A 16,135-nucleotide genomic window follows, 5' to 3' on the forward strand; every position below is an offset into this window, starting at 1 on the left:
TGATTTTTTTTTAAACCAGTTTTCTGGTTTTTTTTGGACAACCCCCTCCCCCCGGACTAGGCCCACAGCCGTTCACAAGATGGCGGCGGAGGAGCTCGAGCCGCTTCTGGAAGGTTCGGACGGGGAAGAGGGCAGCCAGGATGAGTCGCAGCGCGGCGACGTTGAAGAAGTGAATGAGGAGTTCACGCTCGATGTGGTGCGGCAGCTCGGAGGGACCAAGGTGAGAAGGGGGTGGGTAGAGGGGAAGGAAAAGGGTCATATGCCCGCGTCAGGGTTGCCTGGGGTGGAGAGGTGCCTCTATACACGTGCTGTTGCTTGTGTCCCGCTAGTCACCAGTCAACCAACCGCACGGGAAGCTTGAAATACTTTAGTGTCGAGCCTTCACTAACGTATTTGCTATTCCTGCAGTGTTGGGGGTGGTCATGATGTGGAGGTGTAGGCGTTAGACTGGGGTAAACACAGTAAGAAGTCTTACAACACCAGGCTAAAGGCCAGTAGGTTTGTTTGGTAACAAATGCCACCAGCTTTTTGGGGCTTTGTGCTTACATCACTTTACGAAGGGGCAAAGCCCCGAAAGCTAGTGGCATTTGCTACCAAATAAACCTGTTGGACTTTAACCTGGTGTTGTGAGACTTCTTACTGTGTTTGGGGTGGCACAGTGGTTAGCATTGCTGCCTCAAAGCGCCAGGGACCCAGGTTTGATTCACTGGCTTGGGTCACTGTGTGGAGTCTGCACATTCACCCTGTGTCTGCATGAGTTTCCTCAGGTGCTCCAGTTTCCTCCCACAGTGCAAAAGATGTGCTGGTAAGTTGCATTGGCTGTGCTGAATTCTTCCTCAGTGTACCTGAACAGGCGTCAGAATGTGGTGACTAGATTTCTGCAACTTCGTTGCAGATTTAATGTAAGCCTAATTGTGATACAAATAAATAAAAGTTCCGCAGTAATAGTCTCGCCTCTAGACTAGGTTGAGGTCTGCATTCCAGGACACCAACATTACATAGAAACATAATACAGAAAGTAGAAGCAGAAATAAACAATTTGGCCCTTTGCACCTGCTCTGCCATTCATTTTGATTGTTGGCTGATTCAATAAATTCAATATTCTGAAGCCACCTTCCCCATAGAAACTTCATGCTTGTGCATGCTGATACATGGTCCTTTTGCATAAAGTACAATCACTGCAGTGCAGAAAGCAGTCATTTGGCCCATTAAGCCCATACCACCAATCATCCCACGCAGGTCCCATCACCATAATCCCATGTGTTTACCCTGCTAATCCCTCGACATTAAGGGGCAATCTAACATGGCCAATCCAACCTAATCCACACATCTTTGGCGTGCAGGAGGAAACCTACACAGATACGGGCAGAATGTGCCAACTCCACACAGACAGTCACCCAAGGCCAGAACTGAACCTTGGTCCCTGGCAATGAGGCAACAGTGCTAACCACTATGCCTCCCTCTGCCACCATACTGCCCTTTTTGTAGCCGCATCATCCAGGACTTGACAGACAACAATCTAGACACGCAGCAGGCTCCATGCTGAGGAGGTGCTGCACTGTTGGAGATGTTGTCTTTGGGATAGGAGCGGTCCTGTCTGACCTCTTAGGTTAATATTAAGATATTCTTTGGATAATATTCCTCTTGTTGCCAATGTATATCTCACAAGAACATCACAAAACAGATTAGCTATTCATTGTTGTTTATGGGCATTTACTATGTGCAAATCAGCTGCTGTGTTTTTCATGTTATAACAGTGACTATGCCGTAAGAGTACTTCATTGACTGTAAAACACTTTGAAATGTCTGGTCTTGAAAAGTGTTACAGAAATGTGAGCGTTTTTATGATAAAATGGTCACAGCACAGAAGGAGGCCATTCTGTCTGTTGTATCTGTGCTGGCCCTCTGAGGGAGCAATTCACTTAGTGCTACTCTCTGCCCTTTCCTGGTAGCCCTGCAAAATTTTCCTTTTCAAATGTATGATCAAATTAACTGTCTTTCAAAAACCTTGATTGCCTTTGTTAGGCAGTACATTGCAATTCCTAACCACTCGCTGCATGAAAATATTTTTCCTCGTGTTGCCATTGCTTCTTTTGCCAATTTCTGGTTTTCAATTCTTCCACCAATAAGAACAGTTTATCACTACCTATTCTGTTCAGACCCTTCATGATTTTGAATATCTCCATCTAATTTCCTCTCAACCTTTACCAAGAAATACAGTCCCAACTTCTTCAATCTACCTCCGTAATTGAAGTTCCTTATTCATAGAGCCATTCTTGTGAATATTTCCTGCACTGTCTCTAATGTCCTCACATCCTTCTGAAAGTGCAATGACCAGAACTGGCAGTTGAGGCCAGACCAGTATTTTATACTAATCTATCATAATTTCTATCATAAGGTCTATCATAATTTCCTTGTCTTTGTACTCCAATTACCCCAATTGATAGGCTGCAACTTGTGTTTTAAAAATTGCATGTTGCTTTGTATTCCATATATATTTGTATATGTGATATTGCTCCTATGTAATCTTATTTCATCCCTCCACAGGCTGACTATGTAATGCTGTTTTCCATAAATGATAAGGAAGAACTAGTTGATGGTGGAAAAAAGACAGCAATAGATGACCTGAAAGAAGGTGAATTAGAAGCTTTCATCAATAAACTTGGCATAAGCAAATATTCTAACATTCTGCAGGAAGAAAATGAAGAATGCACTAAAAAAGAAAACCAAATAAAGGAGAAAGAGAAAGTTAACAAGAAAGGCAAGAATAAAAAGAATGAAGGACTAAAAGAGAAACTTCAAGATAGAAAAGAACAAAAGGAACTACCAAGAAAGGATAGAAAGAAAAATCTCATTCAGGATAATGAAGTATCTAGTACATCTGGGTTATCTGGCAGGAAATCCAAACAACAGGTCACCTTTGAATTTCAACCCAAATCATACTTATTGATAAAACCAGGAGGAAAGTGGTATGATGCAGAATATACCAAAGAGCACAGTTCTAAACCACAAGATGAATCATTGGTCGCACAGTATAGGAATTTAGCTAAACAGCTGTATGAACATGAGACCAATCTGTACAAGAGTAAGAAAAATATACAAAAAGGAGCAAACTCAACATGGATGAAAACTGTGGTCACAACAGGCACGTTAGCAGATAGAATGGCAGCTATGACACTTATGATTCAAGATGCTCCAGTACATACTCTAGATTTTGTGGAGGGATTAATCAACCAAATCAAGAAGAAGGGAAATCGGCGGCAATGCTTAATGGCTTTGACCACGTTAACAGAACTGCTGATCTCTGACCTCCTTCCAGACAATAGAAAACTACAAACCTTTTCCCAGCGTCCTTTTCAAAACCTAGAGAAGCTTGCTAGTGGGAACAAAGATGTCCGAGACAAGCGATTAATATTGTGGTACTTTGAACACCATTTGAAGCATAATTTTGCAGAATTTGTGCAGGCGTTAGAAACTTTGGCCCGTGACAATGTGCAGGCAACCAAAGCTCGTGCCTTGGCAACAGTCCATGAGATCCTGTGCAATAAGCCAGAGCAAGAGAAAGCCCTGCTGACCCAGTTAGTGAATAAATTAGGAGACCCACAATATAAATTGGCCACAAAAGCCTCCTACCTTTTGGAAACTTTGCTCCATAAGCATCCCAATATGAAACTGATTGTGTGCTGTGAAGTTGAGCGACTTCTGTTCAGACCTAACATTAGTTCGAAAACTCAGTACTACGCCATTTGCTTTCTTAACCAAATGGTCTTGAGCCATGAAGAGAGCGATCTGGCTGGAAAGCTAATAGCTGTTTACTTTACGTTTTTCCACACCTATGTTAAAAAGAAAGAATTAGACTCCAAAATGCTAAGTGCATTGCTGACAGGTGTCAATCGGGCTTTTCCTTACGCCAAGACGAATGATGAAAAGATAATGGAACAAATGGATGCTTTGTTCAGGGTTGTCCATGTTGTGAACTTCACCACAAGTGTTCAAGCACTAATGTTACTATTTCAGGTGATGGAGTCTCAACAAGCCATTTCCAATCGATATTATGTAGCGCTCTACAGGTAAAATTTACTTGTCAGTAAGTATTTTTCACCACTGTTACACTGCTCTTCAGCACAAGTTGGCAAATGGAAATTACTGGGTTCCAACAGCATTCATTACAATTTTCACTTTAAAAGAAAAACGATATTCCTCGGCAACTTGGTACAGTCAGTGCATTTGTACTTCTCAACTTGTGTTCAATTCCTAGATATTAGACTTTTAAACTAAAGTAAAAATAGAAAATGTTGAAAAAACTCAGCAGGTTTGACAGCATCTGTGGAGGGAGAAACACTCCAGAGTTAGAGGGAAATATTTGATGGATTCTATTCTGTTGACAATCGCTGTATAAACTCCAAACTCTCTTTTTCCTTCATCCACTTTGGGGTGTATAGATTTAGCTGATGTGACAAATTGATATATAACAATTGCTGGAGTAGGCATGCTCGTGAAGCTAAGGTAAAGTAAAAAGTAAAAGGATCTTTCTCTATGCTTCCAGCAAACTCCCACACCCCCCAATATGCTATACCTGTTCTAGAAAAGACCTGGTGACCTTGGATGAAGTACTGTTTGCTAACAGCAACATCTGTCAACTTAATGAGAATATAATTAGTTAATAATGACTCATTACTTTTATTTATTTTTAACTTGCCTCCATCTAACTTGTACAACATGTGGATGTATCTGACGTAATTCATGTGCAGGAATACGCTTAAGAAATCTGGTTTTATCAAGAAATCAGATACAATTACCATGTTTTTGTAGAAGGTCATAGAGGTTTATAGCATGAAAACAGGCCCTTCGGCCCAACTTGCCCTTGCCACCCAGTTTTTACCACTAAGCTAGCCCCAATTGCTTGCATTTGGCCCATATCCCTCTAAATCCATTTTACCCATGTAACTGCCTAAATGCTTTTTTAAAAGACAACTGTACCCGCCTCTACTACTGCCTTTGGCAGCTCGTTCCAGATACCCACCACCCTCCGTATAAATTATGTCATGTAAAGTTAGGATGCTATGTCTAGGTGGCATCTAAGGGAAATGAAGGAAAGAGATATAATAGGAAACAGTTTTCTTTGCAACTGATAAAGCTGTGGGCCAGGAAGCAGTTTAGATACATGAGGTGTTGAAAAAGCAATATATTGCAGGAAGAGTGAGGCAAAGCTAATTTTTCACTAATATCCAGAAAAATGATACATTATATGAAACCTGTGTTTCAAGTTGGAACACAACATCACTGGAGTTTCGTAACATAAATTGAGGGCTCGTGTTTGCAGAAGCACTGAGCACTCAGACCTCTGTTTTATTAAACAAACAAATAAAAGTATTGAAGTATAAGAAAGATAATAAAACACAGCAAAGATATTCTTTGTCTAAATCATTCCCTGGTTCACAGCACTCCGACTGCTAACTTTAAACTTTAATGGTGGAATTCAAAGATAGGATCGTTATGATATAACAATTAGTAACTGAATTATCTGGATCATATTTGAAAAACTGCCTTCACTTTCATGAACATGCTTTGAAAAATATCTTTAAATATTTTAAACATTTTTAGCTTTTTTGTTTTCTAGCTAAAATAAGTTTTGTTCAACATTTTGTTACATTTGGTATAGTTTCCTCTTAAATTCATGGTTTATACTTTATTAAGAACATAAGAAATAGGAGCAGGAGTGGGCCATCTAGCCCTCCGAGCCTGCCCCGCCATTCAATAAGGTCATGGCTGATCTGAAGTGGATCAGTTTCACTTTCCCGCTTTCTCCCCATAACCCTTAATTCCCTTGTCTATCAAAAACCTATCTACCTGTGACTTAAATATATTTAGCAAGGTAGCCTCCACCACTTCAACGGGCAGAGATTTCCAGAGATTCAGCACCCTTTGAGTGAAGAAGTTCCTCCTCAACTCTGATCTAAACTGCCGCCCCCCCCTCCCCCTTATCTTGAGGCTGTGCCCTCTAGTCCTGCTATCCTTTCTAAGTGGGAAGAATCTGTCTACCTCTACCCTATCCGTCCCCTTCATTATCTTATACGTCTCTATAAGATCCCCCCTCATCCTTCTAAACTCCAACGAGTACAGACCCAGTCTATTTAGTCTCTCTTCATAGTCCAACCCCCTCATCTCCGGTATCAGCCTAGTGAACCTCCTCTGCACTCCCTCCAAGGCCAATATATCCTTCTGCAAGTGCGGCAACCAAAACTGCACACACTACTCCAGCTGCGGCCTCACCACTACCCTGTACGGTTGCAGCAAAACCTCCCTACTTTTATGTTCTATCCCCTCGCTATAAAGGCCAACATTCCATTCGCCTTCTTGATTACCTGCTGCACCTGCAGACTGGGTTTTTGTGACTCGTGCACAAGGACCCCCAGGTCCCTCTGCACCGTAGCATGCTGCAGCTTTTCGCCTTTTAAATAATAATCCCTCCTACTATTATTTCTGCCAAAGTGGATAACCTCACACTTGCTAACATTATACTCCATCTGCCAGGTCCTCGCCCACTCGCTCAGCCTATCCAGATCCCTCTACAGACTTTCCACACCCTCCACGCAATTTGCTTTTCCACTCATCTTTATGTCATCAGCAAATTTTGTCACCCTACACTCAGCCCCCTCCTCCAGATCATCTATATAAATGGTAAATAGCTGAGGCCCCAGCACCCATCCCTGCGGCACTCCACTAGTCACCAACCGCCAATCAGAGTAGCACCCATTGATACCAACTGTCTGCTTCCTATTAGACAACCAATCCTCTATCCATGCTAACACCTTACCCCCAACTCTGTGCACCCTAACCTTCTGTAGCAACCTTTTATGAGGCACCTTATCAAACGCCTTTTGAAAATCTAAAAACACCACAACCACCGGTTCCCCTCTGTCTACTGCACTAATCACATCTTCATAGAAATCCAATAAGTTCGTTAAACACGACTTCCCCTTCACGAATCCATGCTGCGTCTGCTCGATCAAACCATTCTTTTCTAAGTGCCTCGCTGTTTCTTCTTTGATGACGGATTCTAGCATTTATTGTTTGAGTGAATTATACATTTGATGCAGGTATGATTCACGTGAGCTCAAAATTTCTGCTGAAGTTGCTACTCCAATTAAAGTGGTCACCACTTCTCTGAATTACACTGAAAACCAATTTAAGATTGTCAGTCAGGTTTGCAGAGTGGCTCACTTTGCATGCTAGAAGCCACATGTTCACAAACACAAGGCCCTGTCCTTTGCAGACAGAAAGGAACATGCCCACATCCTTGTGCCTTCTTTAAACTAAAGCTTAGAAAATTCATTCCCACACAATGTGTTGACAAATTATGAGTCAACCTGCCATGTTACAAAAGCATTGGGTATTGCTTTCACTATTCTATCATTTCGTTATGCTATTTTTGAATTTGAGCAAAGCTGGACAGTTATCAGTTCCAAGCTGCATTCTCCATGGCAGTGCCACTACTAATCAGGGTCCATTTGCCAACCAGTCAGCACTCTCTTTTGCAGTATAAATTGTTGTTCCCCCCATTACAGTTAATCATTTCTTGCAAGCTAGCCTAATGAGTGCAGGGCGAAAAGCTTTGACAGCTTGTCCCTTTTTTCAACATTACTCACTGTTCACAGTTCCAGTGTGAAGCTAGCACTGATGGCCAAGTGGGTGAAATGGCCTTTTGTGCCTCTTCTATCATTAAATATGCATGAATCAAACATTTAAGTATTTTTATATCTGGTGTAATAAAAAATCATTTGCCTTTTGTATACAGGAAACTATTGGATCCAGGACTGGCACAATGTTCTAAGCAAGCCATGTTTCTGAATTTGTTGTACAAGTCTTTGAAGTCTGATGTTGTGCTTCGTCGTGTTAAGGCATTTATAAAACGGATCTTGCAGGCCTCTTCTGGCCAGATGCCAGCATTTATATGTGGAGCTCTCTATCTTATTTCTGAGATTTTGAAACTGAAGCCAGGCATCCGAGTCCTGTTACAGGAATATGGGGTAACTCCTATTATATCATTCAATTTTGTTTCGTACTATTGTTTCCCCTTTTGATATCAAAAATGTTATTCACAGCCCTCGTTAACGATGTAGCATTTTTTTGTGCGAGTCAATGAGAATTAAGTCAAAAAAAATCCAAGAGTGGAGCTAGGTGTTACAGTCAATTGCCGATTTAAGTACTAATTTGAAGTGCATTTGATGTAACTGAAACGATTAACATTTTGTCTGATAAAACTGGAGGAATCAGGTGTTTTAGTATTTTAGGAAACGGGATCAAGCAGAATTTGAAAATATTGTGGATAATTAATAAGGTTTATTCTAAAAGTCCCAGGGCATGAGTATTTTAATCCTCACCTAGGATATAGGTTTATGTAATTTAAAAATAGTATGCTTCTCTATATAGTCTAGAGGCTTAATGTATTAAGGATAAAAAGTCCCAGTTACAATTCCTGTACTGCATCAAATTAGGTAATGTACACTGGAGAGCTTCAAGGGGCCTGGAGGAGTTCCATTCTTGATGTCTCTCAAATAAACCCAGTGGGATGTGCAGGAATAATAAATGAGAACCAAATTATCAAGGCGATAGTGCTTCACTGACACATTGTCTAATGTCCTAAACAAAGGCAAGCCACCCTCCACCACCACACCACCCTCCCTCCCCCCAATTATGGAGCCATAACTCTAGTATGGGCGGCACCTTCAAGAGGGGTTAGGAAAAACATTGATATTTGTAATAGCGATCTTCTGTTCCTGCAGATATTACATAAGAACATAAGAAATAGGAGCAGGAGTAGGCCATCTAGCCCTTCGAGCCTGCCCCGCCATTCAATAAGATCATGGCTGATCTGTCGCTGCTCAGTTCCACTTTCCTGCCCTCTCCCCATAACCCTTAATCCCCTCTCTTATCAAAAACCCATCAACCCGCGTCTTAAAAATATTTAGCGAGGCAGCCTCCACCACTTCAACGGGCAGAGAATTCCAGAGATTCACCACCCTTTGAGTGAAGAAGTTCCTCCTCAACTCCGTTCTAAACCGCCCCCCTTTTATCTTGAGGCTGTGCCCCCTAGTCCTACTGTCTTTTTTGAGCGGGAAGAGTCTCTCCACCTCTATCCTATTCATCCCATTCATCATCTTATACGTCTCAATGAGATCTCCCCTCATTCTTCTAAACTCTAACGAGTACAAGCCTTGTTTATTCAGCCTCTCCTCATAGCTCAACCCCCTCAACTCCGGTATCAGCCTAGTAAACCTCCTCTGCACTCCCTCCAAGGCCAAAATATCTTTGCGCAGGTGCGGCGCCCAAAACTGCACACACTACTCCAGCTGCGACCTCACCAATGCCCTATACAGCTGCAGCAAGACCTCCCTACTGTTATATTCAATCCCCCTCGCTATGAAGGCCAGCATCCCATTTGCCTTCCTGACCACCTGCTGCACCTGCAAGCTGGGTTTTTGCGACTCATGCACAAGGACCCCGAGGTCCCTCTGCACCGTCGCCTGCTGCAGTTTTTCGCCCCGTAAGTAATAGTCCTTCCTACCATTCTTCCTACCAAAGTGGACCACCTCACACTTGCCAACATTAAATTCCATTTGCCATTTCCTGGCCCATTCGCCCAGCCTATCTAGATCCTTCTGCAGACTCTCCACACCCTCTGCACAATTTGTCGTTCCCCCAATCTTGGTGTCATCAGCAAATTTTGACACCCTACACTCGGTTCCCTCCTCCAGATCATCTATATAAATGGTAAAAAGCTGAGGCCCCAGCACCGCATTCTGCAAGTTAGTTGTTTCATCAGAAAAAATAATGTCCTCACAATATCAGTGATGTTAATGAATAAATCATTGCTTATTATTGCTTATCATTGCTCAGGAATTGGATGAAGAAGAACATTTTAGAGACGTTGATAACAGTGATGAGGAAGAGAAATTTGAAGATCTTGATGAAGAAATAATGAAGAATGCAGAAGATGAAGGGGAAAAATCTTTAAATGCTGACATAGGAGATACCGCCGAAGGACAAGAAATGGGTGTACATAATACTATTGTAGATATCAAAACAGAATCAACAACATCTGGATCATGGTTGCACCACAAAAATCAAGGTGATAAACTATTTAAATAGGCCACTATGAGGCAAAGTTTCCTCAGTTGCAAGGTTGTTTTTATATTGCTATATCTAACACAAGTATTCCCCTCCCAGCCCGGCATACCACCCCCCATCCCTTTCCTAGCTCCACCTAACTCCAACCTCTATTGTTTCCAGTGAGATATTAAACTGAGGTCTCCTCTGCCCTCTTGGTGAGGCCTATTCAAGCTGAGGCCTGAGCAGTGATTTATAAAGGTTCACCATATTTCCTTGTTTTTGTACCATATGCCTCTATTTATAAAACTCAGACTCCTGTATGTTGAGGTTCACTTGTAAATTTAAAACCTTATCTTAGAAAAAAACAATATTCTGGCTGTTGTTTCAGTAAAAAAAAAGCTTTATTGACATGAAATGCTATTATGCATAGTGTTGCTAGTTCTATTAAGCTGTGCTCTTTGTTTAGGTGGAAAATCTCTGGGAAACTATGACCCATTCCACAGAAATCCACTTGCTTGTGGAGCAGACCACACGTGCCTCTGGGAATTGAAACAGGTAAAATACATTTTTCTTGATTTAAATATTATCAGTTATGTGCACAGTGATAATCTTGCTTAAAAGAAAGAGCTTTAAGTACTTGATCATTCATTTGTAATCAAAAAACTTGTGACATCAACTCTGCAAACCCACAGTTATAAGTAACTCCCTACACCTAGTGTTGGTAGCTTAAGCTTCGCACACAGAGGGTTAACGTGGACTGAGTACTACTGCCGACACAGTAATGTAAGAGAACACGTGACCCGCACCTCAGAGCCAGTTTAGTGTTGGACAGAGCTATGAAAGTGAACAGGCGTGGAAACAGCTTCCAGCTTGAATCCTTTGCAGAATGTATGTATGCAGTTGATAAGCTAACCAACTTAAGATTATGAAGACTTTTTTGAGACTTACTAAATGATATCAGACATGCTATAACATAGCAGTAGCAAATGGAAAAACACAAAACTTTGCAAAAAATGTGGAGATAAACTAAATTCCTGCCAAACAAAAGAAAAGTTCAAAGAAGCATTACGTCCTGAAGAACAAACAAAGAACAGCACAGCACAGGAAACAGGCCCTTTGGCCCTACAAGCCCGCGCTGCCCATTTTGACACTCAGTGAGTGCCTTATTCAAGTCTTTTTTCTACCTACTACTTTTGTCTACCTCTTGTGGACTCCACGATAAAGGGGTGCAAATTTAAGGAATTATATGTGCGCCAGATTAAGGGAGATCCAATTTAGGGACAATTTATTGACACCAATCAGCCTAAAAGCATGTTTTTGGGGTGTGGGAGGAAACCGGAGCACCCAGAGAAAACCCACACAAGCACAGGGAGAATGTGCAAACTCCCACAGACATTGATCCAAGCCGGAGATCTGACCCGGGTCCCTGTAACTGCACAGCAAACAGTGTTAGTCACTGAGCTGTCGTGTTGCCCGTCAATTGGTCCAGTTTAAGCGTACACTAACGGACATGAAGCACTAGGCAACTCTTGAAGCAACATCCAAGAGCAGCCCTCGCACGACCCACCATGTGTATGCCCCTTGTTGGCCAACAAGGCAGACCGAATCGCCTGTGAATGTAAAAAGGAGACATCAATAAAACATACAACAGACTATACAGACATTAATGGAAGATCCCCTATAGCTCCAACGTAAGAGATAGGTGAGCTTAAAATTTGTTGGACGGCCAATAGGAATCTGTTAATTCCCAGGAACGTCTTGAGGCTCTTGATCTTCAACTAGAATATTCTTTTGTATCCCTCCATCTCCAGTCTGCTCATGTGCCTATCTAAGTAAGTCTTAAACAACCCTAGCATGTCTGTCTCCACAACCATACTTGGCAGTGCATTCCAGTCTCCCACAGCCGTCTGTGTAAAAAAAAAACATTCTTCTAACATCTGAGTTATACCTCGCCCCTCTCACCTTGAGTCCGTGACCCCTCATGATTTTCGCATCCAACCTGGGAAAAAGCTCCCCGCTGTTTACTGTATCTATACCCTTCATAATCTTATACACCTCTTTTAGGTCTCCCCTCATTCTCTGTCTTTCCAGGGAGAACAATCCCAATTTGCCCAATCTCTCCTCATAGCTAAGACCCTCCATACCAGGCAGCATCCCGATAAACCTCCTCTCCACTCACTCCAAGGCCTCCACGTCCTTCCGGTAATGCAGCGACCAGAACTGGACACAGTACTCTAAATGTGGTCTAACCAATGTTCCATACAACTGCAACATTAGATGCCAGCTTTTATACTATATACCCCTTCCTATAAAGGCAGGCATACCATATGCCTTCTTCTCCACCTGTGCTGCCACCTTCAAGGACTTGTGAACTTGCACACCTAGGGCTGTCTGTGTTTCTATACTATTAATGGTCCTTCCATTTATTGTATAACTCCCCCCTACATTATTTCTTCCAAAATGCATCACCTCACATTTATCTGGATTAAATTCCACCTGCCATTTCACCGCCCAATTTACCAGCCTATCTATATCATGCTGTATTGTCCGACATTGTTCATCGCTATCAGCAAGTCCAGCCATCTTTGTGACATCTGCAAACTTGCTGATCGCACCAGTTACTCCCTCTTCCAAATCATTTATGTATATCACAAATAGCAGAGGTCCCAGTACGGACCCCTGCGGAACACCACTTGTCACAGACTTCCAGCTAGAAAAAGACCCTTCCACTGCTACCTTCTGTCTCCTGTTGCCAAGCCAGTTCTCAACCCATCTAGCCACCTGGCCTTGTATCCCATGAGCCTTAACCTTTTTCACCAACCTGCCATGAGGGACTTTGTCAAACGCCTTACAGAAATCCGTATTGACGACATCCATGGCTCTTCCTTTGTCAACAGTTTTTGTCACCTCCTCAAAAAATTCCACCGGATTTGTAAGGCACGACCTCCCTTTTACAAAGCCATGCTGTCTGTCACTAATGAGATTATGTTCTAAATGCGCATACATCCTATCTCTAAGGATCCTCTCCAACAGCTTCGCTACCACTGACGTCAAGCTCATCGGCCTATAATTACCCGGGTTATCCCTGCTATCCTTTTTAAACAACGGTATCAAAGCTCAAGAAGCAGATGCACAGAGGAAAATCACCGGGGAAAAGCTGCAAAGAAAGTCTTGGAAGCGGAAAACAGAAATTTAGAATTCCTCACTGCAACAGAGGATGTCATAGGAAGTTCACCTTCAGTTCCCAGAGTGCAAAGTTAGCAGAACCAAGCAGGGATAAGCTAAAACTTTTAAATTACAGGACGCAGCAAGTCTGAAAAGCATTTAAATAGTTCAGTGATCAGAAATTGCCACTTAAAAACATTTGGAAAAAATAGATTCCTGAATTAAGAGTTGAGCTCGCTCCAAAAAGGGGGAATTAGTTAATTAATTAATGAGCAATCACGACTAAAGAATCAGCTTGAAAAACTAACAAGAGTGAGGATTCAATATTTTTGCAACCCTAAAACATAGCGCTGGAATGGAGAAGTCTCCAGTTAGTCGATTTGTACATGCATTGTTTAAAAATGTTCTTAAGGCTCAGCACAAGCACCATTGTAGCCAGAACCCACCAATACCAACAAACCCGAGTAAATGCTTTGTCTTGACATGAACAGCAGTGCTGTTTTGGAATTCTGCAGTTTCTTAAAGCTGAATGTGCACGTGGGCTGGCTGGAATTCTCCAGCTGTTCATGCCAGAAAGATTCTCTGGTCCTACCGGTGGCACTTACTACTTCAGGTTTCCCAGTAGTGTGGGGTGGATTTAGTGGGAATTCCCATTGACAGTGATGGGAGACAAGATCCTGAACCATTGAATGGCACCTCGCCTCCCGCCATTGATAAAAACAGTGAGAGGAGGGCAGAGAATCTCACCCTTAAATTCTTTAACCATGGATCAAATATCCAACTTCCAAATCAGATTTGGTTCTTGGATAAGTCAAACTGATGGAAAAGTGCATCCTGGGAAAGATTAGCTTTATCTACTGGAATACATCAGATCTAAGTAGAAAGTCAGAAAAGATCCATAAAATGCCTTTTTATACTGATTTTGTGAACCTGCTGATGTAGTAATCCAAATGCAGTGCACTGATGAATCCTCAACCAGCTTTGAAATATTAAATATGAAATATTAAAAGGCTTTGCCAAATATTTTAATCTTCAAGCTGTGGAGCGCACGTAACTTAAAGGAACACGGAAACCCTGCAGTGGAGTAAAAGAGAAAAGGACAATATAAAACCATAGGGCACCAGATAGGTAGGACTTTTCTCAAAGTCTCAAAAATATATTTTTTGGAAATCCATACACGTGACCGGAATTGTAACAGTAAACACAGTGCAGAGCTAACAACTGGCTGTGACTGAAGGAAAACTAGCTGATGAAATGCAGAATAAACAAATCTTGTATAAAGGAAAATTAAATAAGGTTGGAAAATATTTGTATCAGAACTGAATTGGAAGATTCAAGCTGAGTATATACCCTTGGAAACGAGACACTGAAGATGCCAATGAACCAAACTATTCAAGATCTTAACAAATGCATTTTGAGGCATCACAGAGTTACAATAAAGAGACTGCAGAGCTGAAGAAAATTGTTATACATTTGGAATAAAACTTGGAAAAAACATTACATTTCCAAGGACATATATTAGGAGATGAAACTCAGAATAGCAAGAGAAAGTAGAAGTTCCTACAAAAAAGCATGAGAAGTCTTGAAAGCAATTAGCAGAAGCACATTTAAGCTTGAGTTTGAATACTAGCACAGGAAAAATTTATACTTAGCCAATTGAGAATTAACTTTAACATAAGAAAGATGCATTTGATGAGAGAAAAAAAAACACTGGAATGCTACTCATAGGAAGAGAACACTTGAAATGGTTAAATAAGGAACTTGTAGAAACAAATTCGACAAAAATAGATCTTCAGTTGGTAAACAAAATAACTTGTCAGAATTGTTGCTAAGCTGAATGAAAAGCTTCTAGACTTTAGTGTTGCGTTCTCGGTGCAGGAAAGATGGTTTTTCAGAATTCTCCAAGTATTTCTATTGAGGCATAAATAACATGGGGTACTTATTTATTAAGTTTTTAATTATTTTTTAAATGTTGTGGAAATTGTTTCTAAATGTGCATGAACGAAGTGTGAAAAGTTTCTCCTAAAGTTTATTTGCATTTATTAAATTTGTTGTTTCTTCCCAGTTGGGTGAACATTTCCACCCTTCCGTGGCACTCTTTGCAACAACTATCCTGCAGGTAAAATACATAGATGTATTATGAGATGTGCTGTTTTTTTCCTATCTCTTTCTCCAACAAAATGGTTATTCGGTTACTTTTTAAGTTTGGAATTCCCTTGCAAAAAACACCTGGAATAGTTGTTAGAGTTGCTACTGTCAAATCAGTATTTATCTCCCAACTGCCACCTTCCACCACCTTCAATTTTGTTTTTGAGGTACAGTACCATAGATCACCAAAGCTCTTACTGCATCAGCCAAAAGACAATTCTTGTGTATTTGTTGACAAATCATTATATTTGCAGGACATCATCCTGCAGGCAAGTCCAATCCAGTTTAAATGCGTTTGTGTATAATCCTCTTGCTAAGGATGACTTAACAGTGGTTAGGAGTTGGAATTTTGGCCCAAGAACACTGCTTGTAATCTGTGCTCTCTCCCCCATCCCATAGTGTTGTTTAGAGATTTTTGATAGATATGTTTTCTTGCTTACACTGTTTTATAAATGATTTTTACAATTTTGATTTTGTCAGGTGCCAGTTTACTCTTTAAACCAATTTTATGAACATTGTCCACTTGTTACATTGGATTTATGAAAATAATACCTGTTATAAGTTGGAAAAGTAAAATTGTTACTTGTATGACTTCTGGTAGGGTAACCAAATCCAATATTCCGGCGACCCTCTGCAGGATTTCACATTAATGAGATTTCTTGATCGTTTTGTGTACAGAAACCCCAAACAGAACAAAGGCAAAGGTAGG

The 16,135-nt window shown here is 41.3% G+C and overlaps 1 protein-coding gene across 1 annotated transcript in view; it reads left to right on the forward strand.

Annotated features, from left to right (window-relative positions):
• Window positions 1–79: 79 nt before the first annotated feature.
• The window catches only part of cebpz (CCAAT enhancer binding protein zeta), a 29,190-nt gene continuing 13,134 nt past the window's right edge, over window positions 80–16,135 (forward strand). Inside the window, exons 1-7 of the mRNA XM_080200705.1 lie at window positions 80–220; window positions 2,548–4,070; window positions 7,799–8,030; window positions 9,901–10,132; window positions 10,580–10,668; window positions 15,344–15,397; window positions 16,028–16,130. Of these exons, the coding sequence (XP_080056831.1) occupies window positions 80–220; window positions 2,548–4,070; window positions 7,799–8,030; window positions 9,901–10,132; window positions 10,580–10,668; window positions 15,344–15,397; window positions 16,028–16,130 (2,374 nt within the window). The remainder of the gene's footprint in view (window positions 221–2,547; window positions 4,071–7,798; window positions 8,031–9,900; window positions 10,133–10,579; window positions 10,669–15,343; window positions 15,398–16,027; window positions 16,131–16,135) is intronic.

Source organism: Carcharhinus amblyrhynchos, chromosome 12, assembly GCF_965287045.1.
Source record: "Carcharhinus amblyrhynchos chromosome 12, sCarAmb.v2.hapA, whole genome shotgun sequence".
Taxonomy (NCBI): domain Eukaryota; kingdom Metazoa; phylum Chordata; class Chondrichthyes; order Carcharhiniformes; family Carcharhinidae; genus Carcharhinus; species Carcharhinus amblyrhynchos.